The sequence below is a fragment of the Lissotriton vulgaris genome, chromosome 5 (assembly GCF_964263255.1).
Source record: "Lissotriton vulgaris chromosome 5, aLisVul1.2, whole genome shotgun sequence".
Classification (NCBI taxonomy): Eukaryota; Metazoa; Chordata; class Amphibia; order Caudata; family Salamandridae; genus Lissotriton; species Lissotriton vulgaris.
In genome coordinates, this window is record NC_141693.1 from 101,896,979 (window position 1) to 101,924,386 (window position 27,408).

Consider the following 27,408-nt stretch of genomic DNA (forward strand, 5'->3'; position numbering starts at 1 on the left):
TCGAACCGCAACAAGCATTTGGATGCCAATCATTTTGGCATTTTGTAATTGAAAAGGTGGGTTCAGGCTGGAGGGGGACACAGAAGAGGTCACATGGGTAGCCTGTTTGCCACCTATAGGGAAGGTTACACCGATGCCACACGTTGCTTGTACTTTAGTGGCGCTTTGTGAATACACTTTCGTTGTACAAGGGCCAAAGCAGCTGGCGTTGTCCCTGGAGACGGAAACACTGGACATGTGTTTACCGGGCACAAATCCGCAGCTGGTGAAACCATCAGATGATTTGGGCAGGGGCTGAAGGCAAATAGGCAGCCTGGCAAACACCAGCACTTAGGGCTGGGTTTTGTAAGGTAGAGCCCGGGCGAAATCAAACCTGCCCCTTCCAGCCCGCCCTCCCCTCTGCTCCCCTCTCCTCTGCTCTCTTCCCAAGGTTTTCACTGCAACCGTTTCAAACTGCTATATGTATCAGAATTTACTATTGTATTCGGTGATGAATCTGTAAAAAATAAGTGCAGTTGCCTAAAGGTTTTCTTAGGACGTTGCGGCTACCTCCGCATCTGATGCAGCTAACTTCCCTCACTGGGCCACAATCACACTGCCCACTGCCTTCAGTGCTCGCACTAGGCCAGCTTTGAAGCAATCCTCGCTAATGAACCTACTAAATAAGTTAGCGGGGAGTTACTTGCCCCCCAAAAAAAGGAACAGCACTAAATGACAAATTTTACAGCACACTAGGCACATGAATATTAACACAAATCCAGATGTTCTGAAGGGGCACTGAGGAAATATTCCAATACTTTTTTGATCTTCTATGGAAGAGTTTAGGCGATGTAGCCTAATGGCCAGAGCTGCCAACTATGAAACTGGGGAACCATATTCAAATCCCAGCATCTGCTCAGCATTCTATGATTCTATCCTGGGATCAGCTCAGCATCATGTGATCGAGGCAAATCACTCAATCTTCCTGTGACGGGGCTGGTACGGACGATGTCCGGGACTGGTGGTCTGCTGTCCCCTTGTCACCAGTTTGTCTCTCCCCTCAGCAGCCGGGCTCCCCGTACCCACAGGACTGGAACTCCGAAGCAGACGGACACCTTTGGGATTGTATGTCCGAAGGACGCGGCTCCTTTAACTCTTTCTCCCAACACGACGAGACTCCTCCCCTCTACCACGTCACCGAAGCAGCCGGGCCAAAAGAAGGAGGAACCCGGAACAGGACGGAGAGCGTTTCCCTGGAGGACGGAGCTGGTGGCAAAGAGAGAAGGTGTATACAGAAGAAGCCGGACGGAGTAGGAGAGGACGCGGAGACGAGCCCAGGCGAAAACAACAAGCCAGGAGGCCAACTGTCCCACGCATCGCCCCGCCACGCTCCCGCGGGAGGAGCGTGGCTAACATAGGTATGGGGCAAGTTAGCGGGTTGGGTGGGCCGGCGTGTCCAACCTAAGGACTAGAAAGTGTTTGTAAATACCTGTACAGTCTCCTGACCTCTACCCAGCATGAGCACTAGAGCAACCCCTGATAGTGTAGAATACACAAGAGCACGTGGTTTCCCTCACTCCCGGTCCCATAAAACGAGCCCTAGACACACAACTGAATCTTGTCTATTTTCTGTTCTTCTCTTTCATTTCTCCCGGAGCGGACCTGTTACCTTCCTCACTCTGGAGTCCCTTGGCAGTCGGAAGACGGACCCGGCAGAGTTCGCAAGGGAGAGACTTACTAGCAGGAGGAGAAGAGCGTACATAAAAATAAAGCCCTCTTTGAAATCACTAATCAAAGTCTCTGACTCCATTCCTCGCGCTCCAGTAGCCCCGGCACACTTCCCAATCCCTTAAAAAAACTAAATGAATCTGACAGTCTGTAGTGTATTCTAGTGCTCACTTTTAGTGCTCTAATACTTTTAGGTCTAGTTTGCTCTATATAAAATAAAAATGAAACACCCCCAGGGTTATTGGGGTTTACCCTCAACATTTTACATGGCCTATCTTTATCAAAATGTGTACAGCATTGTTCTTCATTTCTTTTTTTAACCTACTTCTTCGAGTACCTATCCTTTAATGTACCTTAAAGGGAGAGGTTAGACATTTCACAATATATTGCTGTAAACAGGAGCATTCACCGGTTAAATGCCAATGCTTTCCCCTTTCTACATTGTTATTTGTTACATTAGATCATTTTCCAATAACCTGTTACTCAATGAGTCCTGAACGTTTTACAAATTGTTCAGATCCTCCAAACATTGATTAAAAAACAGAAGCTTCTGTCTTTGGCCCGTGTGAGGGGGAGGGGGGCATGCACTTTTATAAGCCTATGTTAGGACTTTAGTTTAGTATGCAATATAGTTCACTGGGTTGAGCACCACAGCTTGAAACAGAATTATGGCTATTGCATCCATTCATCTTTCTGAGGGTGATAACATCCATATCAAACATTTGGGGACCTCACCTTCCCCTCGCTTCCCCTTGTCATTTAAGACCCAGACATCTTAATGCAATTTGCGTATTTTATGGACATAGAGAACAGCAAGCATGAACATTTAAACATCTTTGTCAAGTGGCTACTGCTCCAAAGGGTTCCAAATCGTGTGATGCTGAAGAAATAAACAAGCATTGGCATAGCCAATAGGTCTCGCCTTTGGGACCTTATACGTGTTTAGTTATCCAGCACAATATCCTTGGTGCAACAACATCAAGTGTTGAATGGCTAAACACTTATAAGGTCCCAAAGGCGAGACCTATTGGCTATGCCAATGCTTTTTACAGTAGCCTTTAAGCACAGGATTAGCAAGTGCCATCCATGACGAGCTGGAAAATGACACAAGCTTTTTGCCTTTCCAGGCACTGTATTCTATGCACACGCAGGTATACATTCTAGTAGTATACGTGGGATGGACAGAGGAGAGAGGACGGAAAATAAGGAATACTTGATACTGAAGAGGATGGGTTAAAGGAGGATTCAGGAGGGGTTAAGGCAGGACATTTACTGACAGAGTAAGCCCACTGATAATAACAAATTGCTCTTCAGTATTTGCTAGAGCCAAAAAAAGACCCAAAACTATCATAAATGTACTCCAGTTCAGGCCTGGAGTAAGCCCAAAGCCACTTTAGGTGGCTTTTTACTTAATATAAACTTTTAAAAATAATTGTTTTAATTTAATATATTAAAAACAAATCTTTTTATTTGATATGTTAGTTTAACATTAAGTTAATAATGCTGTATTTTTTTTAATTGTTCTATATTTGACATATAAGATTAATTAACATTAATATTTAACATAGGAATATATTTTTTCATTAAAAAAATTTAACACATTTTGTAACTTTCCCCAACACTTTAATATAGGGAGATCTCTGCCCACGTGTGAAAAAGGTTCAAGTGGTGACTTTACACTTGTAAATTAGGCTCTACCCCCTGGAGACATGCAAGTCTACACTTTTGAAAAACTTTACTACTTTACACTACTCACCATTTAAAAAAAACATTTTTATTGGCATTTGTTAGAACGACGTACACAACACAACTATGCATCACAAAAGATCATGAGCAGCTGAATACATTCCATCACACAACCTCTTTGTGTATCCCTCCCCTCCCCCTCCCTCGTCTAAACATCATCTGCTGACTTGACATTTCCAATCCCTGGTCTTGTGTTGATGGGGAGGTGCAGATAATTTCAATATAACAACAAGGGAGAGGAGAGAAGAAGTGGATTTGTTATCCCTGAACAGAATTACTTATACAAAAAGAATCCACCTAAAGACGTTATTAGAGTGGTCCCTACAATGGTGGGCAGCACACAGTGTTCTTTGAATACCCCTCACACACCAAAAGGACCCTTGGTGTCATGCTTCATCATTGGGGTCTTCGCACTCCTCTACGGGATGCGGTGTGCTATTAACCGACGGCTACGTGGGAGCACTTTAAAATTTCAGCTATGTGTGGTGCCTGTGGGGTTTTTATGTTTTAGGTGAGTGGTGGGTTCCAAAAGTGAAGAAAGCGAATAAAAAAAAAATACCAGGCACGTGGGATCTAAAAAAACTTTAATGAGCCTCCGTGCTGGTACTGTTAAAAGGGTGGTTTTGAGGTATTTTATATGTTAATGTACAACACCTCGTGTGTGCGTCGACATGTTTCGAAGCTAGGCTTCTTCTTCAGGACTGGGTGCACAGATCCCCACCTTACTCTCGTCGCCGTGTTTATTTGGCGTACCTATAAAATACGAATATGTTTTTTAAGCTGTAGAAAGTGGCTACTATGTGCCTACTTATGTATTCATTGATGTCTGCACTGAGAACTTGCTGCCAAAATAATGGTTAGCATCATAGCCTCCAGGACGGTGGGGTCGTAGTGCTTAATAGCACCCGCTGCATGAGAATTCCGGTGCTTTACAGCCCCTTGGCAGTAAAGGGGCAGTAAAGCGCCGGAATTCTCCTGCAGCAGGTGCTATTAAGCACTACGACCCCACCGTCCTGGAGGCTCATTTAATCAAATAAGGGTGCGCACTCCAACATTGCCATCAACACCAGCACAAAACAGTAATCTAGTAAATGCTGAGATGGGTGGTCTCAAAGTGGCCGATTTGAGATCCCTTAAAGACTTATATAATCTAGGTCAGGAATGCAAAATTATTAATGAGTGTGGATTAGGTACGCATACTGGTGAATACCCGGAATTGGCAACGCAAGATTTACTTTCATCAGGGTTTGAAACATGTGCCAAACCAGAAACTGCCTTTAGGGAAAAATCCAAATTCACACCCATTATGCCTCGAGATGCCATAGATTTGTTCAACGAGCAAGTAGTGGCGGAGATCAAATTGCTCTATATGGAGACAAGTAAAAACATTACACCCATCAACAATGAAGAACGCAAATACCATCAATTGATGCAAAAAATAAATGAGAATAAAAATGTGGTAGTCAGACATGCAGATAAAGGAGGCAACGTGGTTTTATGGTCACTTGAAGATTACTCTGAAAAGGCAGCTAAGCAGTTGAATGATACGAACTGTTATCGAAAAAGTTCCATGCAAAAATTTAAACAGGTGCAAGACAATTTCTTTGGAAAGTTGATGGCATGGAAGAGCACAGGCCTACTGAATCTACAAGAACTCACATTTTTAAAGAAGGAGAACCCCACTAGCCCCTACTATATTTTGTGCCAAAGGTGCATAAATCCATAGTGAAACCACCTGGCAGGCCTATAATCTCAGCCTGTGATGGCCCATTGGAAAATATGTCTGTGTATATTGACTCGTTTTTACAATATCATGTGAAATCTCCAAAATCCTACGTGCAAGACATAAGTGACTTCTGCAGCAAAATTGAAGAAATCAATTGGCAGGAGGACTACCGTCTCATAGCCCTTGATGTTACGGCACTTTATACCTGCATATGCAATCAGGATGGAGACAAGGCTGTGGAGTACTTTTTAGCTAACCGACCCATAAAATTTGCAAAACATAATCAAATGATATTAGACTTATTGACATTTTGTTTGGAAAACAATATCTTATTATACAAAAATCCACTCTATCAACAGATACAAGGTGTGGCAATCGGGGCCAGCTTCTCCCCCAGTTACGCCTGTCTCTTTATTGGATGGTGGGAGGAGCTGGTCCTCATGAAAAAGTATGCCCACACTTTCACAAAGAATATAGTATCTTGGTTACGTTTTATCGATGACCTCTTTGTGGTTTGGAATGGGTCAATTCAGAGTGCACAGGAGTTGGTTTCTGAGATTAACGAGAACAATTTGAATTTAAAGTTTACATGTGACATCAGCTGCAAGAATATCACATTTTTAGATACTAAGGTATATATCTCTCACAATGGTCTAGCAACAACGCTGTTGCAATTCGATTTTGCATGCGAAAAGTGCCCACCCCCTCACTTAATTAACAGCATCCCCTACGGGGAGATGTTGAGAATTAAGAGAATTTGTAGTTATGAGCAAGATATGAGGGAAAATCAAGACGGTTACAAATGCCACTTTGAAGGAACCTACAAGATTGATACTGGGATACAGTAGACAGGAGGGACAGATTAGGGCTATAATAAGACGCAATTGGCCCATACTTATGGGAGATCCTGTTATTGGTGGAGCATTACAGAGAAAACCATCTATAACTCTTAGGAAAACCACTTCGATGAGCAATGCACTTATGAAACACAACCCAGAAGATGTGGAATCCACATCTGGGCCCCCAGAACAGGTTTCTACAAGTTTCTCAACTGCAAGGCATGCCAATATGGTGTGAACACTAAAAATTACCAAACTGCCTTTAGCTTAAAGCAATACACCATATCAAATATTTGTCATGCAAAACTGAGTACGCAGTTTATGCATTGGTATGTAGCTGTAATCTCACATATATAGGCAGCACTAGACTGCCAGTGCATAAGAGAATCTTGCAGCACACCCGGGCCATTGTGAACAAAGACCCAAGTTACCCTGTGGGGAGGCATTTTAATTAACAACATCAGAGTAGCCTCAACCATTTTAAATATTGTGTGTTATACACAGAATCTTTTAATAAAAGGGGCTGCAAAGGAGAGGCCAGACTGAGGTGCTTAGAGACCTGGTATAAACTAGAACTAGATAGCAAACAACCCAAGGGTCTCAACACTTGTGAAGATTTACACACATACCTATAAATGATTTGTTCATCAATTGTTGTTATCTATTTTACATTTTGTATCCAGAAAATGTTATCTAGTATTTATGTACATATTTATTTATGTATCTATTTATTTGTTGGGTGTTTATATGATTGGGTATCTGCGTCATATTATTGGATTGTTGATTTGGTGGTTTGTGGATTGTTAATTTGTCTAACCATGCAGGGGGATCACTGAATAAAGAGCTATGCCCCGTTAACTTAGATACCAGAATAGAGGTATCTAATAACTTGTATATATTCCACTTTCATTCTTTTACATTTATCAATTATGTAACACCACATAATAGGAGGATTTTAGTTAATTTATTGGGATTTTAGATCGGAATGATTTTATAACAATGTTTATATTGTAAATATCATTTTGTGGGAACCAACCTATAGATCTTTTCTCTAATTAACTACCGAGTTGTTGTCCTCTTAACTCCTTCCGACCAAGATGTGTAAAGCACACAGGCACTTTAAGGTAATTGGCATTGTCGATACCTAGATATTAGATCAAATACTTGCTAAAGCTGCTTGCACGATCTTTGCACATAAGATTTATCTTTGCACTTTTTTTGCACATTTGCACATAATAATCACACATAGGGGTCTCGTTTGTTTATGATATTGGGGGCAATCTTTTTAAGCACTTAGTCACTTTACTCTTGCAACAGCAGGAATTTTTAGCATGAGCCGGGATAATGGAATTATACATATGATGAAGGGATTTAGTGGCATTTAGATATATGCATATCCCTGCACCCAAAACATTGTTTTAAATAATATATAGGACTTTATATATATATATATATATATATTCATATATATATATTCATATATATATATATATATATATATATATATATATATATATATATTTATTGGGTAGCTTTTATGTAAATTGACTGTATTTTACAGAGATATGTTTCCAGGAGGTCTTTGCTATGTCATGTGCTCAATTTTACATTATTTGAAAGCATTTATGCTCTAATTATCATGACTGTTATAAAATGAGCAGTATGTTTTCCATCTCTATGCTGCACTTTAAAAGGAGACATTGCCACCCATGCTCGGTCATGTGATCAAGGCAGTATGTTTCCAGCCGAAAAGCGTCATGGCGACAAGGTGATAGCAAAATAAAAATCACTTGAAAAGAATTGGGTCTGCACTTGCCTTCTTCAAGCAGTACAGGGATCGACAGGCAAGCGCGCTGATATATATATATATACTGGCAGCCCGTCCCGACGTTGTCCGGGCATGCTGTAGCCGACGCCACTGTACCTTAACACACTCCAGCCGCGAACGTGTTTTTCTGGTGTTTGCTCCATCCCCGAACGTGTTTGGCTGCTCCAGCGTGTTTGGCCGCTCCAGCCTACGCCCCTGCAAAATGCGAACGTATGTGTTCGCTCCATCCCCGAACGTGTTTGGCCGCTCCAGCCTACGTCACATAGACGCACAACATCGTGTCAACGTCCACAACAATGCTAAAGGACACGCCCACTCGTATTGGAACGCTAGCCCCACACAGAACGCTTCTCTTTTGCGGAATCCCACAACGCACACGCCCACAACGGACTACTTTTCACAAAACGTTCTTTTCCCATTCTAATGTATATGTTGGGCTGCTGTATAGCCTATGACCATCTGCTGATACTGTAGTTTGTAATGCTGTATTGGGTGTTCCGATTGGTGCTGTAGTTCTTGAGCTTACCCGCCTCAAAGGTTTGGGCTCTCTCTTTATCTATATCTATACTATTATTATAAAGAGAGAACACAAACCTTTGAGCCAGGTAAACTACAAAAGTAATGTACCAATCACTACACCCAATACACCATTTGAAAGGGGAGATGTTGCAGAAGGACATAGGCCATACATGTCTACACCATATACATTAAAAAAGCAAAAACGCGAAAAGTGATAAAGTAGTCCCTTGGGGGCGTGGTCGACTGTAAGAACGTGGCCGTGGGCTTCTCAAACAACAAACGTGGGCGTTTACAGGGCCATGCCAACTGAAAAGAACAAACATCGGCAAAGCTAATTCACAACACACTTACATAAGCACAGAGACAGCTGAAATGCGCTTTCACGGAATTCAGAACGCACGGAATTTAGAACGCACAATATGCACACATAGAGCGGAAATGCACTTACACGGAATTTAGTTGGCAAATCACAACACATACAGCGGAAATGCCCTTTCAATGAATTTATATACACACATTGAGCGCGGTATGAAAAATATAGTAAAACAGAGGTGCGCGCTATAACAAATATACACACATAGATTAGTTGCAGTTACGCAGACAACTTTGACGCCTTCCGACGAGGACTCTCAAATGACGTCACACAAGGGGCAGGGTTAATCGCAGAGTACACCAATCAGAATGCACAAAGAAAAAACACACACACGACTTCTGGTAAAAAAAAATGAAATCACTAAATCTTCCAGTGCGCAACACAATTAATGTGTCCGTCTGTAACAATACTGATGCTCATTTAAAGCGCTCTGATACCTCCGGATGGTGTTCGCGCTTATTAAACGGAAAAACTAAAAAAATGCCTGATTATTAGGTTTTTACTGTGGTTTTAACATGCACGTAGCCTTTCGTTGGAATACGTGATTAGTGTTTGGAAAGTGACCAACCAATGAGAGACGGTGTGTAGCAGTCTCCTCTCTGGTCCTCCACATGTTATTGAATGTACGGTGGAAGACACACAGGTTAGTTATTAGAAGTCCCCCTGGTCCAATGAGCGGGCGAGTTTGGCAGTTTCCTTTCTGGTCGTAAAAGCCGAGCTGCACGGTTCTGCCGTTGCTTTATAATAATGTTTACATACTCAACTAAGACTGCCCCCCTCGTTTGCAACTTTCAATGAACATAAAGGTCTGTGATTGGAGGCGGCTCTTGGCCAATCAGTAGATTCGCTTCCGTCTGCATTTTCGCGTTGTATTTACAGAGTTGATATACTTAGACACTTTAGAGAAGGGTGCTATAGGATGATATTTTTGTCCAATGAGGGCGCCTCTGTGGTCACCACCATGCGCGTTTCAGAAAGTACGGATGACACCAAGGCTTGCTACTGGAGGATTTTTTAGCCCAATGAACGCACACATCGGGCAGTTTCCTCTCTGGTCTGTGTCTCTTGCTAAAGGAGAATGGTCTGCTTTCCCACTGGTCCGCATTAATGATTTTTTTTTATGCTCACAACTTTGATGACAAATAAATGTTTTTGGTTAGAGGCGGCTCTTGGCCAATGAGTAGGCTAGCTTTTTTTCAAGCTGAAAATAACGAGTTTTGACACACTCGGACACCTTAGAATGGCGAGCTATTTCAAGGCATTTTATGTCCAACGAGAGCGCCTACACCGAGCTCTCTCTGGTCCAGAAGCAATACTTGATTTAAACTTGAATGATGGCACGGGGCTTCTTATTGGTGGTTTAAAATTTTTGAGTAACTTGATTGGCCCAGGTATGCAAGCGCTGCACATTTGAGGTAAACTCGTTAAATACGCCCACAGCTGTCGTGCGCTGCTCGCAGGCTTGGAACATGACCTGGGAATAAAATTGAAATCTGTCTGTTGCTGGAGGACGCAGATCTGGATGTCTTATTCATTACTGAAAAGATAGCTCTATTCCAGATATTTTAATGGCCTTTCCCCCATGGTGTCACATTTTTAAAGAGGATCGCATAGGAAAGGTGGGGGCGGACTTGCCGGTCTGTTAAAAAATGAATATAAGTGTGTCATCAACCCCCTCCCCATCCTCGATTGCGAAAGCTGACAATTTTCCATCACCCTTTCGGTAACACACACATTCTCAGGGCTACTAATCTATAGACCCCCGGGTCCATCCATATCCATACTAATATAATAAAGAAAGAGCCCAAACCTTTGAGGCGGGTAATCTCTGGAACCACAGCACCAATCACAACACCCAATACAGCGTTGGAAAGGGCAGTTGCAGCAGAAGGACATAGGCTATGCAGACGCCCACCATATACATTTAAAAGGTAAAAGAACCGTGCCAGCAAAGTAGTCCCTTGTGGGCGTATCTGCGTTGTGCTGTGGGCGTGACAAACGCTGGGGGCATGTGGTACGTTCCGCCCTTCATGCCATGTCTCATATCGTGTGCTGTGGGCGTGGGCGGGATTAAGGGAAAAAAAACGAGCGTTGTGCCCAATATTTCATTGTTTTTTCTTCCCAGGTTCTGTACATTCCAGCTCAGGGTGTCCACCTGCTACCTTTAAATACCCCTGCACCCCATAATCATAAACCACCCTTACTCCTTAAAATACCCCAACACCCTTAAAGACTAACCCATCTTAACCCTATAAATATACCCTGTACCCCAAAACCCAAACCTATCCCTAAACCCTAAAAATACCCCTGTACCCCAAAACCCAAACTTAGCCCTGAACCCTATAAATACCCCTGTACCCCAAAACCCAAACCTACCCCTGAACCGACAAATACCCCTATACCCAAAAAACCCAAACCTAGCCCTGAACCCTTAAAATACCCCTGTACCCCAAAACCCAAACCTAGCCCTGAACCCTATAAATACCCCTGTACCCCAAAACCCAAACCTACCCCTGAACCGACAAATACCCCTGTACCCAAAAAACCCAAACCTAGCCCTGAACCCTAAAAATACCCCTATACCCCAAAACCCAAACCTAGCTCTGAACCCTAAAAATACCCCTGTACCCCAAAACGCATACCTATCCCTAAATCCTAAAACTACCCCTGTACCCCATAACTTTATCTGAACCCTTAAAATACCCAAACACCCAAAACATATACCTCAGTACCCCAAAACATATACCCATACTTACCTTATCCAAACATTAAAAAAAAACATGCTTTTACCATTCATTCCTTGTAAATGTATGCGTGGTAAAAGCATATAAAATGTAATGCCATGCGTTATAATGGCATTGTGGAGTCATGGTACTTTCGTAATGAAAGTATGCGGAGTGATGGTATGCGGAAAGAAAGTTGCGGAATAATGGGTGTTTACCCTCCCCGGTAAGTACATTGGTGGCACGGCAGCCCACATCTCCAGAAACATACTCATATTTTTTCACCACCGATTTGAAGAATGCACAGGTCTCTCTCATTGATGGCTAGCACCGACATACACTTTTAGCCACACCTCCCGCCACAAGTTCTAGAATTGCGAACTTTAGAGCTGGGGAGCTACGTTCGAATCTCGGCATCAGCTCAACATCCTGTGATTCCAGGCAAATCGCTTTGTCTCCCTGTGCCTACCACAAATGAATGTGTTCTTCTGTAATGTAAATTGTGCTCATGCCATGTTGTCGAGTTTGCGCTATATAATATTGCAATGAAAAATAAAGTAGGGAAACTCGAGTTCAGACACTACTGAGCGCGCACTCATAAGTGCATCAGCAGTGCACTGTGAATCGGAACGTTTCACAGGCCGGTCACAGATAAGAAATGCTATCAAAACGAAATCCTACAAAACAATATACTACTGGTCGGCAGCAATTCATACCCGGACAACGTCGGGACGGGCTGCTAGTTATATTAGTATAGATATATGTGTATATATCTTTTTTTTTCTTTTTTTACACAAATACTCCTTTGAAGAAAAACAACTTGCAACATCCCGTCCCAGCCCCAAATGACAGGAGCATGCAAAGCATGAGTAGCCAGAGCACATATGCCTTGAACATATACAGAAGTGTATCATCAGATACTCTAATTGGCCCATGCATTCACAGAATTCTACTGGCCAAGAAATACTGTAAGAACGCAGGGACATATAAAACGTGGCCACTACAGTATCAAAGTTCGAAGAACGGAACATAACTTTGAGTCCCAATAACTTCTGAATACCAGGGCAACCAAAAAAGAATCTTCTGTTCCTGCCTTTCTTTTTTAATAAATAAATGCTTAAAAACAAGGCGACGTAGCAAAAAGAGATGCACATAAAGTGCAGTTCAAACAGAAGGACAGCCCTGTCGATAACAGGCACATACAACACCTGTGATACATGACAATATGAGAAACACAGCAGCATGTACTATTAGGTGTATTCCGTACTATAACATACATAACATCTCTGAAAGGAGAGATTTGGTAAAAAATAACTCTGCCCCAAGAAAAAAAGGGGGGCACCGCCACCACCACAACAGTATAGGTCGAGAAATGCTTGAGAAAAAGTACATGCCCTCCAGAAGATAGGGAATGTAGACTAGACATAACTACATATATCAAGAACATTTACTAGATGGGTGAATGCACCAATTTATGATAACTTGGGACATTTTGGCCCAAACGCACAGCCTCGAGCATGGATACGTATAACACACCACAACGAGGAGCATGGCTAGGTATTCACTGTATTGGATTATTAAAATCACATTTATACTAGTATTCACTGTATTGGATTATTAAAATCACATTTATACTAGACGCTATTCTTTACCCTAAAGGAAGAACTTGCAAGCAAATAGCATCCGAAGAATGCAAAATGTAAATTGTGAATTAGAGCAAAGATCCAACTTGCTTAAACCCTTCAAAGCTCTGATGCACTCAAATAAATACTTAGGACGCAAAGGAAGCGAGACATAACGCACAAAAGCCACTGATTTGGAAAAAAACATAGATGCTTGAAAGTGCAACAGCACCTTGTGAAAGGCTATCACAAGAAGAAAATAAAGCTCTTCGCTCACTACAATAGTTTTCAGATAAAGTCAAAGGAGGACACAGCGCTATAACAGAAAGAATGTACAGTGGAGAAATACACTACCAGGGTAGTATTCCTGAAGAGCTATGCAAAAGCAAACCAGTACTCTACATAGAGTAGTTCACATACCCACAAAAGGGGTATAGTCTCTTGAGCCTAGCTCGTTATCCGAGATAATGGAAAATAAATCAAACCAGCTACCCAGCAGCAAACACTGTACGGGAATTAAAGACTCAAACCTGGACAGTAATAGTCTAATATAAGTCAGAAATAGTGCTTATACTCAACACTACCAATGCAATCAAAGCCATACCACAGAGAGCACGGCCGTGGACATCATAGAACAAATTAAACAAAACCTGACGAGGTCCAATCACAAGTTGCCAGCCATGAGGCAATCAGCATGGCTATTGAATAAATTAGGCCATCAAAAGGTGAGTCCCTTAGACTCTCCCGAATATTCTTGGGGAAACTAGAATCACGCAGCCAAGCATGCCTCCTTAGAGCTACTGATAGAACCATAGCCCTACCTACAGAATCCATAGTGTCCATCGCCGACCTGATAGTGAACTTAGCCAGCTTACAACCATCCTGTACCAGCTGAAAAAGTTCAGCTGTAACTTTTTCTGGAAGAGAAGGAAGTAGCCGGTAGACAGAATCCCATAGGGCAAAAGAAGCCCTTCCAAACACACAGGACGTTCTTAAAGACCTTAGGGCGAAACTAGTGGACGCAAAAGTAATTCGTCCACACGTCTCCAACCACAGAGTTTCCCGCCTTGGTGGAAGCAAAGAAGGAGCTTCCAAAGTCAGCAAAGCAGAAGCTGCCTGCACAACAAGCCTCAATCTTCAATATCCCTGTCCCCTCAAATTGCCTACCCCACCTCTACCAAACCATCGCACCTCTCTGGACCAAAATCACCAATACCTCGCTAGCACAAGGTCACATCCCGGATTGCCTGAAGACGGGACAAGTAATCCCTTTCCTAAAAAAACCTACCGCTAACACCTCCGACCCCAACAACTTCCGACCAATAACCAACATTCCCATGCTAGTTAAAGTCTTAGAAAAATGAGTTCAACAACAACTGAACCAACGCATCTCGAACTTCAATCTACTGAACGTCCACCAATCGGGTTTCAGACCTGGTCATGGCACAGAAACAGCCATCCTGCACATAGTAGATGAGGCCCTTCAAGCTCTTGACCGCAACGAAACCTGCATGCTAGACCTCTCATCAGCCTTTGATACGAACAATCACGACAAACTTCTGAGAAGACTAGAATACAGGATGGGTTTATCTGTGAAAGTCCTGAAATGGTTCAAATCCTTCCTGGAAACCAGAACACAATCGTACATGGTCAACAAAAATCTTTCCGCTGCCTCACCTAACCTACTAGGAGTTCCAAAAGGCTCTACCCTATCCCTCACGCTATTCAACCTTTATGTCGAATCACTTACCAATCTACTACAGCAGGCGAACATCTCCTTCCACATGTACGCGGACGACAAACAACTGTACATCAAAATCTCCTCTATCGAAGAGATAAAGACAATGAATCTAGCGCTTGAAAAGCCTGTCCAATAGCTAACAACCAACTTCCTCAAGCTAAACTCCCCAAAAAAAGAATTTCTTCTGATCTCCCCAGATAATAACTCCACGGTGACTAATGAGTGGATCAAAATGATCACTGCTCTGAACTGCACGGCGACTCTGGTAGACTCCACCAGATCACTTGCAATCACACTGGATAAGAACCTTAACATGCAAAGTCATATCAACTTGTTGGCTAAAAACGCCCGCTTCCACCTCCGCTACCTCAGAAAAATGAAGCCATTCGTCGAGAACTCGGACCTCAAAACTGCAGTTAAGTCCTTAGTTATCTCGAGGCTGGAATACAGATGTACCACTCTCTCAGGACTTCCCAAAATATCAACCGCCCCTCTAAAAGTCTGTCTCAATGCTGCAGCAAGACTTGTAACTGGATCCAGGAAATACGATCAGATATCATCACACCTGAAGGTACTCAACTGGCTACCCTATGAAGCTCGAATCCACTTAAAGATGACCTGTGCCATTCACAAGGCGCTACACCACAACACCCCCCAGTACCTAGCTCCAAAATTTACCTTATCGGGAGGAAACAGACACTCTAGGAGCGCAGACAATCTACTTCTGAAACCCTCACATTTCAACAAGACCAAAACCTCCAACAGAGCTTTCTCTGCAGCAGCGCCAAGAATATGGAACTCGCTTCCGCCATACATCAGAAAAATCTCCTCTACGTCTCTCTTCAAAAAGGAGGCAAAATCATTCTTGATGAGCAAATTCCTACCTTAAATCTGCACAATCATGGCCCCAGCTATACAACCTCCTAATTACTTCTACTTTTGAGTCAAGGAGACCGCGAAGCTAAGACCTTCACAAACTCGAACTTGTTTTTATTGCTCAGAACAATGCCCAATGCTACTATCCACCCGAACGCTTTTACTATATGCTGTTACTTTTATGCTCTGTTTTGGTATACAATGTGTTTTCACTAATTGTTTTCACCTTGCTCGGTATGTATAGAGCTCTTATACCCTACTCTGGGCCTGGTTCTCGCTATAGAAAACTCTGAAAATAAATAAAGCCCTCTAGCCATTAGGGGATGAGATAAATAAACAGGGTAATCTGGAGGAGGTTGTGCAATAGCAAGGTCAACAGAGACGCCTGATGTCACTTTGGCCCATGTCCCCAAAAGAATATTGTGTAGCAACTCTCCAAAATGAAGTAAGGGCACGATCCCATTGCCTCCTTGATGGAGCAATAAGGGCTCAGAGGACAGAGTCACCACAGGAAGCTGCAGTTTTAAAATGTCAGCAGCCCGTTTTGTGACCCTAGCAAAAGCTGCACTAGGCTCTGTTGCTGTTCTAGGAGGTGAAAGTAAATTGTAGGTAGGGGACGGTTGAAGACTGACGTCCTCACCAAAAACCAAAGAACCCCCTGCATGCGGCTGGCATGAGCACCCAATGCTACCAGTATCTGTAGGCTTGTCCTGCAACATTGGGGAAATGACAACAGAAGGAGTCTCATTCTCAATTTGTAGAGGAGATGGAGCAAAAGCCTTAGTAGCAAGAAAAGGTGTCTCCAGCGCTGACCAACATCTAGACGGCATTGTATCGCTGGCCACCATTGGGGGTGTCTCTGTGCCGAGCGTGGTTGAGATGGCGTCATATCGTCATCCACCACTAAAGGTGTCGTCGGTATCACTCAGCCTTCGAGGCGGTGACAGGTCATTCTCTGCGGACGCCAGGACGTCAAAGCAGGAAGCCGCACCGGACTGTTTCTCGACGTCGTAGCAACTCCAGTTATGGAGGCAAAGTCCTTGATCAGCGACAAGGGTGAACCCACCGGCAAACGTCCAATCAGAGTCCCCTCCACCTCTTTGGGGCCTGAAGGCGCTCCAGGGAGAGGCTCCAAAAAAAAACTTGTAAAACCTGGAAATACACTTCCATTTGGGCCCTAGTCGCCTACTCACCGGGATATGGTGGTAACTCAGGGTCAACTCCAGTGCAACCGCCTCTGGTAGGGACCGGGAGGCAATGGCACCAGCTTCACGACTTCGTGAGGCAGAGGGTCTCCGTGACTTCGATCTCTTCCGGAGGGATTTACCCAATTTCAACGAACGACATTCACAGGAAAGGCTTCTTGACAACCGACGTCTACGGGGACGGCTTCTCGACCTGCCTCAAGCAGGATCCTCAGAACAGGAGGGAGATCAGCGCCACTTGGATTCTGCACTGGACAGCCGCGCTGATAGCAACTTCATCCAATGTTCCCGTAACAACTTGGGCTTCAGGCTTCAACAGGTGTCGAACTCCTCGGCGTCGTGGTGCTCTCTCAAACACCACATACAAATGGTATACAGATCCATTGCCGACATATGCCATGTACAGGTCTCGCACGTCAAAGACCAAAGGCATTGGCACACTATTGTAGACGGGAAAGGCGTCAAGTAGGCTAAGGCAAAAGAGGCCAGAGGAACCACTTCGCCAGGATCTGCGCTACAGCACGGAAAAGAAGAAAACTGACATCTGCGCGCTGGAGGGGACTTAAATGGCTCAACCGACATCATATCTGTGGACAATGTCATTATGGAGCCGTACAACGCTGCCCCAGGCGCGCAGAGGTACTGCTGAAAAATCTCTGGATCCAGATTGGCGCCTGGGGGAAATTCCAAGTTATGGAATCTGCGGCTAGATGTCGCTATCAGCCATACACTGTTCATATTTATCCTCATAACCCACCCAAGAATCCTGTACATGCTGCAACATAAGCACTGAGGCAATAGCTCCTATCCCTGAGCAGTCTCTACCCGGGTCCCAGGAGACCATATTTTAAAGTATTTATTATGCACCCCCCTGACTTTGTATACCAATTTCTTAAGGTCTGCACACTGATTCATTCCATTTGTCCATTTCAAGATTGAGGCGGCACGAGCTTCTTGCCAATGGCGGGCTAGATCTCTTTTGGCCACCAAGTATCCCATAGCTACCAGTGTGCGCGCACCCGGGGGGCCCCCCTCAAAGAGTCATCATACCCAGCAGGCCCACCTTCGGGTCTAGATAGAACGGTCTATTTAGCACATCTCGCAGCACGTCATTAATGGCTTTCTAATATGCTAGGCACTTCCAAAAGGCACGAAAGAAGGTCCCAGGGGAAGACTACATCTGGAGCAGGCTTTTCTTGCCATTTCTCAGAGTATTTGTGGGGAACAATAGAGTTTATGCAGGTACTTAAACTGTACTAGGTGAAAACGCATTGATTTCACCAACTGATGGGGCGCCATCTTGGCTTCAACCCATTAGTCATCTTTGAGGACTCCCACAACCGTCTCCAGTTGTGGCTTTGGCATGAACAAGGGGTCAGGGGAATTAATAATGAGTGATTTGTATAGTGTGGAAATACCCCCTTTTACTTTCTGGGAGGGATGCGGGTTTGTCCCGATGTACGTCCAAGGCATATCCTAGCTGTAGGTAACAATAAAATTGTGACCTGTGGAGATGGAAGTGTGCCACCAGGTCCTGGAAGGACCTAATGATACTGTCCCTCCCCACATCACCAAGTGCGGAGAGTCCTCTCAAATCCCATTTGGCGAAGCCGACTAGTCCTGCTGTTTTGGACAAACAAGTGCCTGCCACAGTAGGGTCGCCTCTGTCAACTTTCTATGCCAGTGCATGTGTTTTACTGCTGTGTGCCAGCAAAGGAGTGGAAGGCGAGTAACAGGAGGGAGTGTGTAGAATGGTGACTTGCCACAAAGTAAGTTGAGGATTCCGTAGGAGTCAAGGAGGTTGTGCTCTAGGCAACTGGCCAGGCCGTTTCTGTCCCCATATAGCCAGTCATCTACTGGCACCAGAAGGACCACCCAGAAATATAGTTTAACATCTGTCTATCCCAGACCCGCCTCGGACGGGGACATTCAACACTTAGCGAATGATACTCGCAGGCCTGGAGGTTGGAGAGAAAGGTGGGGGAGAATGTATTGCTAAAGTTGACAGATATAAATGAATCGCGGGAGGGAAATAATTTTGAATAATGCTCCCTGCCACCCACCGTCAGTGGCAATGATGCCCATGACTCAAAGTCGTGTTTCATTCTACTAAGTAGAGGTGCCATATTCAAGTACCAATATCTCTATAGGGTGAAAGCCACAGTCATACCCAGGTAGTGGAATCTGTGTCCTGCAAGATGGAGTCCAACGTCAATCCACCCTTCTCACATCTCCCTTTTAACTGGTACCAATACTGACTTCCCCCAGTTCACCCGAAGCCCCAACAAATCACCGCAGAGCCGAAGGATTTCCATCAGACAGGGAATAGTGGTCTCATGGCACTGAACATATAGGCGCATACTAGCGGCATAAATGGAGACCCTGTCTTCCAACCCACTTCGCCACCAGAATCCCTACACTCTAGCATCTATCCCAAGTAACTCTGCCAGGGGCTCCACCAAAAGGGCAAGGGATAGCAAGCATCCCTGTAGAGTACACTGCTCCATTGGAAAGGGAAGGGAGAGAACTCAGTTGACCCTGACTTGTGCCGATAAGTCTTTGTAAATGGTTTCTACCCAGCCAATGAGCCAGAGGACCAATTGCCTTTCATGAAGGACTTCTAGCAGGAGTAGTATTTGGCTAAGTATTTTCACTTCAAAATTTAATAATGATATGGGATGTTACAAAATGCATTCCTTGGGGGGGTTTCTGAGCTTGGGGATGACTGTGATGGTGGAAGGAGTCTGCGCCCCACAAGGACATCCTCGGATAAGGCCAATAGATGCAAGGCAAGCACAGGGGAGTACCTCTTCTGGGGGAGGCTATTGGGGCCCAGTGTCTTGCCTGATGGTATTGAGGCAATAGCCTGTTGCACCTTCTCCATTGTGATGGGTAAGTGTAGGCCAGCTCTTTCCTCCCAGAGAGGGCTCTTACTTGGAGGTCAACCACAATGAGTTGATCCTTCTAGGCAGGGTGGGTGGGGTGAGGGGTGGTAGGGCTCACTATAAGCATATAGGCCACCAAAATAAGAGGTGAATGCTGCAGCAATATGTATCGCCACCTGGAGCACCTCTCATTCAGGGACAATTCTGCAGTTTCCACGTGGGCTCGCCAGCCTTGTTCTCCAGTTCAGACACTCCTTCCCTGAGAATGAATCAGCAAGTCCATGAGCCCCTTCCAGAAGGCCAATTTGGGCTGGTTTAACTTGGTCGAGGAGCTAGAATGGGTTGCCTGTGCATGCTCAAGTCGAATTATGTTACTGTGTAGAACTGAACAACATTAATGATCGGCTTTCCTCAGGTATTTGTCCTTGACTTCATTCTCATGGGACAACCCTACTTTTACTGCAACAATCTCCTTCCATTATTTCAATTATCTTCCTCTACATCACCAAAATCATTTCCTTTCTGTTCATCACACGCTCTAAACTTACATGGTTGGTTGCCTATCTACCAAGTGATACCAATGACTTAGTGCTTTTATGCTTATACCTTTCAAGCTGCAAATAATTGACATCCGTCTTTAACCATACCGAAATCTGATTCTCGTCCCATCTTCACACTAGCTTGATCTCCCAATCTCTTTGTGAAATGTCTTTTCACCACATTAAAACCTCCCTTGGTCTTTACTGTCACCTGCCCCAAACTCATCTGAAATCCCCTGACCACTTTTCACTACACTTCCAAAATTATAACAAATATTTCAGTCATTATCAAATGACTACTGGAATAATCTCTGAATGAACCTTCCTCACTGCTACTTCTAAACCAATGCAATGGGTCTTAATTTTGCTATCAGTAGTATTTAACCTAACAAGATCCACAACAACTTCCCCTTGGTCTCAAGCAGGCAAAAACTTGTCCAATGCTGCAGCAGATAAAATTCTACAGCACTGCAGTCTCCTATGATTAAAACCCAGGAAGTATTTCCTCCTGGTTACTGGAATTTCTTTTCCTTAGAGTTGCATGATTTTACACCACTTTATAGAATTCAATTAATTTACCCTCAATATCGTCATCATCGACATCACCAAAACCACTGCCTCCTCCATGCTCTTTCTAAAGTACTTTCTGCAACCCGATCACTAAACTAGCATGCAAAATATAGGCAAGTCAGTCATAGCATTAGAAATGCATACTGACCCTCTCGCCATAGCCCAGTTTATGTTACTGTAGCCTGTGTGGTTGCTTTACATCACTTGTGTGTTGCTTTTATAGTCAAAACAATTGACCAATAAATACAAGAGAGAAAGAACAATAGTTCAACAGATAGATCTTCTTTAGAACTCTGTGACCTTATCCATCCCTATGACTAACTTAGTGTGCCTGTTGAACACACTCTTGCTACGTGAGGGTAGCTCACTGGCTTCAGTGCTGTTTCAGGCATTGTTGATGGGATAGTTGATGGGCTTTTCAGGCTCGGACTCTTATCATCTGTCAAAAAACTCCAATGTTAATTGGGAGCCTGGTGTACAGATTAAAGGGTTGTGTGGTAAACCATAGGGAGCAGGAGGAAAGCTGGGTGAACCGAGAGGTGCAATGAGTGACTGTATTTGTAAAGCACCAGTCTCCCGGTACCAATATGAAACCAAACACACTGTAGGCTTAAACTCCAAGTCTGGCTCAAAACATGTGCTGAATTACGAAACACAGAACATTGCAGTCTTGTAGCATAAATGGGTAACAGCTGAAGACTAGCTGAATACCTGTATGTTTTAGAAGGTGTGTTCAGTGCAATATGCCTTGCTTATCGTTTTGTACACGGATATTTAGTCCCATCTTTCAGTCTGAAGGGGGCCTTCGATCAGGGATTTCTTACTTCTGCACCTTTGGGTGGACCACAGTGACCCTTTACTAAAGAAATTGTGGAACCCATTGGGTTGCACTCTTGTGCTTAAAGGTGGACCCCAAAGACACACTGATAACAAGACTCTGGAAATCCTCTGATTGTGCATGCAACAGTTCAGGATGAACTCTGGTCACACATTTCCTTCGGCTACTCCTTCCACCATTATAATCTTTCCTGAATAACTGCTGAACGTCTAGGGTTGCACCATCAGTACTTCAGTACTTCTGGGTGAACCCAATAGACATATATTGTAATGTGTTCACTTACCCCTACGGACTTCACCACCACCATTAGTGGGAGATAGAACCATGACATTATACCTGCATGTCCTATTTCCTCTTATTTACCTCTTTAAACAGTGCAAGCATACAAGTGGTGTCGCGTCCACGGTACACATACCTGGAACTTCGGCACTTCACCCAACTCTCACCACATACATAACTCCTCAACTACACACTTTCCTAACAAAACATACAGGTTTGCCTGTGAGTTCCAAACACAATTAAAGTGCCATAAAACCACATTAATATCCACATGCTATATGAATTCCCATTAACCCTTTCGATGCTGATGACGAGCTGGGCTCGTCATGGTGCACAGTGGTCGTGTGCTGATGACGAGCCCAGCTCGTCATAAAATAATGTAAAATAGCAATTTCCAGCACAGGAGGGGAATTGCCTTAGCAGCGAAGGTGTTAACATATATAACGTGGGGCATAGTAAAAAAAAGAAAGAAAAAAAATTAGACAAAAATAATAATTTGCTGAATTTAATGTTTCCCAAGTGACTGCTGGTGTTTGAGATTACATCAAGCATTCCACTTGGCTGGCAGTCTAAAGCACCAGTTAGCAAAATAATCCAACCATAATATCCTTTAAAGTAACCGTTTCAATACACCCATTTAGATTTTTTTTAGCAAATATCTGAAGGGTATCAAAACGATTATATTATAACCTTGTGTTGATCAGCTACTCTAACCTGTGTGATCATATATATGCATGCGCACACGAATGCTCTACAAACATAAGAAAATATAATTCAAGAAACTCTAAAATACTAATAACAATATGCTCAGTAACTTACACTTTTAAGTCATGCCACCACTTTACTCACAATTTCATTTTTTGTTTCCAGGTCTCTTTCCAGTTCACTATAGCGTTGTTTCTGCTGAATGGTCTCCTCTTTCAACGATTTATTCATCTCGTCCTGATTCTTTAGCTCCTCTCGAACCATAGACCGCTCATTATTTAGATTCTCGATCTCTTTCATTTTCTTCTCAACTTCTTTCTCTAGTCGTTCTACCTCTTCTGCACATGACAGCAGACAAAAAGGCAAACATTTTTTGATCAAGTAAAAATGAAATGGATGTCTGTCTGGAGCTCTACCTCTTAAAATCAATGTCATTAAAAACAATTTTGGTGTTAAATAGTGTTGATTTTAGAGTTACTCCTGTTTAACCAAGCAAAAAAATCCAGTCATACTTGTACTTTCCCAAATTTTGGAAATAAGGTACCTTAAAAACACATTCTTGTTTCCAAGCAGAGGCATCCTGAGGACTGACAAGGATATAATAGGTATTCCAGAAAGATGTTCACTACTCATTCCTACCAGAAACACATGGTCCCGTTCTTACTGTACCAAAGGAATTATTATACCACACGGATGAGGCCTAAATGGGCCAAAACTAGTTTGGAGATGCTTATATTCCCATAAAGCGGTGACCTGGTTTGGCAGTTTTCACTTCACTGTTCCTACTGGAGCAGGACCGCGGCTGAAAATTACCATTAGCCAAGATTAATTCACACATTTTACGCATTTGCGGTTTGTTTTGCTCAAATAAAGTCTGCAGGAAATTATGCCTTTAGTCAGTTCACTCTTTCCAATTCATCGTCTAAATAAAATGAAACAATTGAGAAAACACATACAAAGTAGTGGAAACAGGACTTAACTGTTAGCAGTTCTGATAATTCAGTTACCTAAGTTAAATCTTTCGTGGGCTTCTTGTCGCTCCTTATTTGTTACTGCTTGACCCTCTAGGTTGTCTAACGATCTGAGGTGGAATATGGTGTAAAGCCGGTAATGAGGTAGATTTGCCACTGGGTTATCAGCCAGGTGCAGAGAAGTCAAGTCTCTTAATGGCTTGAGCTTTGCAACCTCCTGAAACTAAAAAGTTAAAAAGCCAAATTAATACATTTCAATAATTAACAAGGCAATTCTTAGATTACTATAGTTGATTAACAACATCGATTTCATTTCAGGTCTAGCTACGGACTGGAATTAACTATTTCAGCAAGACAAATCAAGATTTACCAAGAAAACTATGTAAAGAAACAACACTACCACATTTTTACAGTCCACCAGTGCTAACCATCTACTACACAACTTCCAATCTGGCTTCAGAAGATACTGCAGCACAGAGACAGTTACCTTACACATTGAAATTATGCCTTCCTGGACACAGATGAAGATAACCCTTCACTGCTAACATCCAATATCTCAAACACTGCATGCTTGTCATTCAGAGCTAGATATCCAGCGCCTACCTGAAGCTGAATCCCACCAAGACAGAATTCTGATATCTGCCCCAAACAACAAACAAAAAAATAGTACCAGGCAGGTTCAATGACATGAACTGCGTTGAATTCCATTTTACAAAGAATGCCACTTCACTTGGATTCACCCTGGGCACCAACCTCACCCACAAGGAACACACACTTAAAAATAGAATAATTCTAAAGAAAGTCAAACTCTTTCTTCTTCAGAAAGCAACTTCAGGCCTGCTGTTCAACCCATTATGCACCAGCATTAGGATGGTGGTAATGCCCTGCTCCATGGCCTCCCAGACTCCATATTGCCCCCCTTGAGGAGCATCTGAAACACCACAGCACATCTCACTTAGGACCTGAAATATGATCACATCACCCTCATCCTGATGGAAGTTAACTGCCAACATTTGCCAGCTCAGACGATTTGCACTATTTACAACGCCACTGAAACCATTACTCCTGCTTATCTTTCAGACAAGCTAACCATCTCTGATGGCTCTGGCCACACCTGCAGCAAGGACACTGTCAAACTGGAGATTAAGAAGTGTAAAAAGAAAAGAAAACAAGTCAGCAGGCCTTTTCTATGTATGCATCAATGATCTGGAACACCTGTGTATCCAATGGGACCACCAAAACAGTGCTCTATTGTAGGAAAGAGTTGAAGACGCATATCTTTAAAGAACACTGTATCACAATGTACACTTCTGCTCATATAAACCAGCTACCACTCCTTACATTACTTGACTTTATGCTTGCCTTTACAGCACTCCATTGCCTTTTAGCTAATTTTGAGCTATACAAATTCCATATACATACATTATTACATATGCACAAACGAATGCTTGCTCTTTGGCCAATAAGAACATTCAGGGCCGGACTGGGAACCGAAACCAGCCCTGGCAAAGTGCACGGCCGGCCCCCTCTCTCCCCCCCCCCCCCCCCCCCCCTCCCCGTGCTCTTTGCCAGGGCCGTTTTTCGGCCGATTTTGTTACAGGGCCGTTTTTGCAGCTATGCTGCAAAAAACGGCCCTGTTACAAAAACGGCCCCCTGGGGCCCAAAACCGGCCCCCACCCATGCGGCCGACCGGGGGATTGCCCGGTGACCGCAACGGCCAGTCCGGGCCTGAGAACATTTCTTGGACCTATATGAAATGTTCGCCCAAAGAATTTGTCACACTGAAATACATAAGTGTTTTAAAACGTACACCCCAATAAAAAGTTGCACATTCATCCCCAAAAAATTATTTTATCCTCAAAATAGCCTAAATTTGGTTCTGTTCGGATACGTGTTTGCAGGAAACTTTATTCTTCCACAATGAAAAATATTTTTCGACAGTAAAAAATATTTTAAAATATTTGAATATTAAATCACAATGTCATGTGTTTGTTGGTGTTCACTACTTTCTAAATTGCCACCTTCACCTTTTCAAGACTCTTGACCTGAACTTGTCCTTACACTCGGCTCTACAAAATACATCCTGTACTTCAGGATTTTCATGGTACTAAATTTCTTCTCCAGGCTGTAAACATATGCAGGGCCTACAAATTGAGATTTGCTATTTGTACCTGTAGAGATCATTTTCTTGCCCATCAAGTTCAACTTAGTTGTGCAAGAACTGTTGTGACAAAGGCCCATTCTTTATACATGCACAATTTTAAGACCAAATACAAATAAACGCCTTCATAGATGCAGATAAATAACCTTCATCAGTGGTTTTTCTTCAGACTTACAGAGGAGATCTTATTTTGCTTCAGATTTAAGACGCAAAGAGATCGCAGCTTCTTCCCCAACCATGGGGGGATGTGCTCAATGTTGTTCCCGGCTAGGTTCAACGTGTGAAGATTCTGCATGTGCTCTATAGCTTCAATTTTACTGCAAAAGAAAATGTAATTCTGGATAGTTACCAATACTTTCATATAACACAGAGGGTGACAACACTTTATCACTACAATAAGTTTTCCTGAGAAAAAGTGAAATCACTTCTCATCTTCAGTACATACAAACTCTGAGAAAGATATTTGTTTAGGCTTTTACATAGCACATTCACACTGAAGCAGAAAACAAAGACTCTCAGAGTATGGGAGCAGACAGAGGAGATTAGGTCTTGGTCATAAAAGGTTTTGGTAAACGTTACGGTGAGGGGATTCATGGTGCGTTCATAGACTTCATGATGTTCCAAAGTGGAGTTTTTTCCACTTTGAGGATTCTGTTTTTCATGCAGAGAGTACCCCAGATCCAAGTATGAAGAGATTCAATGGTAAAGGTCTGGTGGGGTTAGTGAGTGACATTTTTAACTGTGTTTTTTTAGTGTGGTAGAGCCAAATATGGGCGCAAAGTCATTGTGAATTTGATGTAAGAATGATGGGATGGTATGTGGTTAATGTTTCTGTTTGATGTGTATCTGTGGTAGAGGAAAAGAGAGGGACAGATGTTGGCCCTCATGTGTATGATGGCGAATCATAGATAAAGGCTGATAGAGTGTGGGTAGTGTGAGAGTTTTTAGAGTCAAATAGTTTCCCCTATGAGTGCCCAGGGGACAAGTCGGGAGAAGGGGGTAGAGGGGGAGAGAAAGAGTGTGTGACAGACTGACAGACAGACAGACAGACAGATAGATAGATAGATAGATAGATAGAGAACTGATGGGGAGACACACATCCTCCACCTTTATTATTGTTCCGTGGCGTGCAGGAGAAAGTTGCAAAGTTGTAAATCGACCGTAAAGGGATGCTGGTACAGGGTTATCTTTTAGATTCATCCATGTGTCTGGGATGAAGGGGGGGTGTGGGTGGGTGTGTGCTTGTGCGTGTGTGATAGTTGTGGGGTTATCTTTTAGATTGATCCATGTCCCTGCGATAGTTTTAGAGTGTAGCTGTGGGAGGTGAGAGTCAAAGCAATCAGTAGTTCATGAAGAGCATAAATAAGGGTAAATACTAAATAGTTGAGCATGCACTCGATGCGAGATTTACTGGCTGCAACCCCAACAACGGGACGACACAAAGCATTTCCAAACTAATGCTTATATAAATCTCAGTAAAATACTTGTATAGAATAAGCATCTCTACAGGATGCCAATAAGGTTTTCTGAGCACAGTTGAAACCGGATGCAGGTG

General features: G+C 43.3%; 1 protein-coding gene across 1 annotated transcript in view; it reads right to left on the reverse strand.

Moving 5' to 3' along the window:
* Positions 1 to 27,408, reverse strand: part of CNTRL (centriolin) — an 857,679-nt gene that overhangs the window by 747,296 nt on the left and 82,975 nt on the right. Inside the window, exons 5-7 of the mRNA XM_086920986.1 lie at positions 26,029 to 26,170; positions 23,729 to 23,915; positions 22,866 to 23,059 (exon numbers count right to left, since the gene is read on the reverse strand). Coding sequence (XP_086777112.1) covers positions 22,866 to 23,059; positions 23,729 to 23,915; positions 26,029 to 26,170 — 523 coding nt within the window. The remainder of the gene's footprint in view (positions 1 to 22,865; positions 23,060 to 23,728; positions 23,916 to 26,028; positions 26,171 to 27,408) is intronic.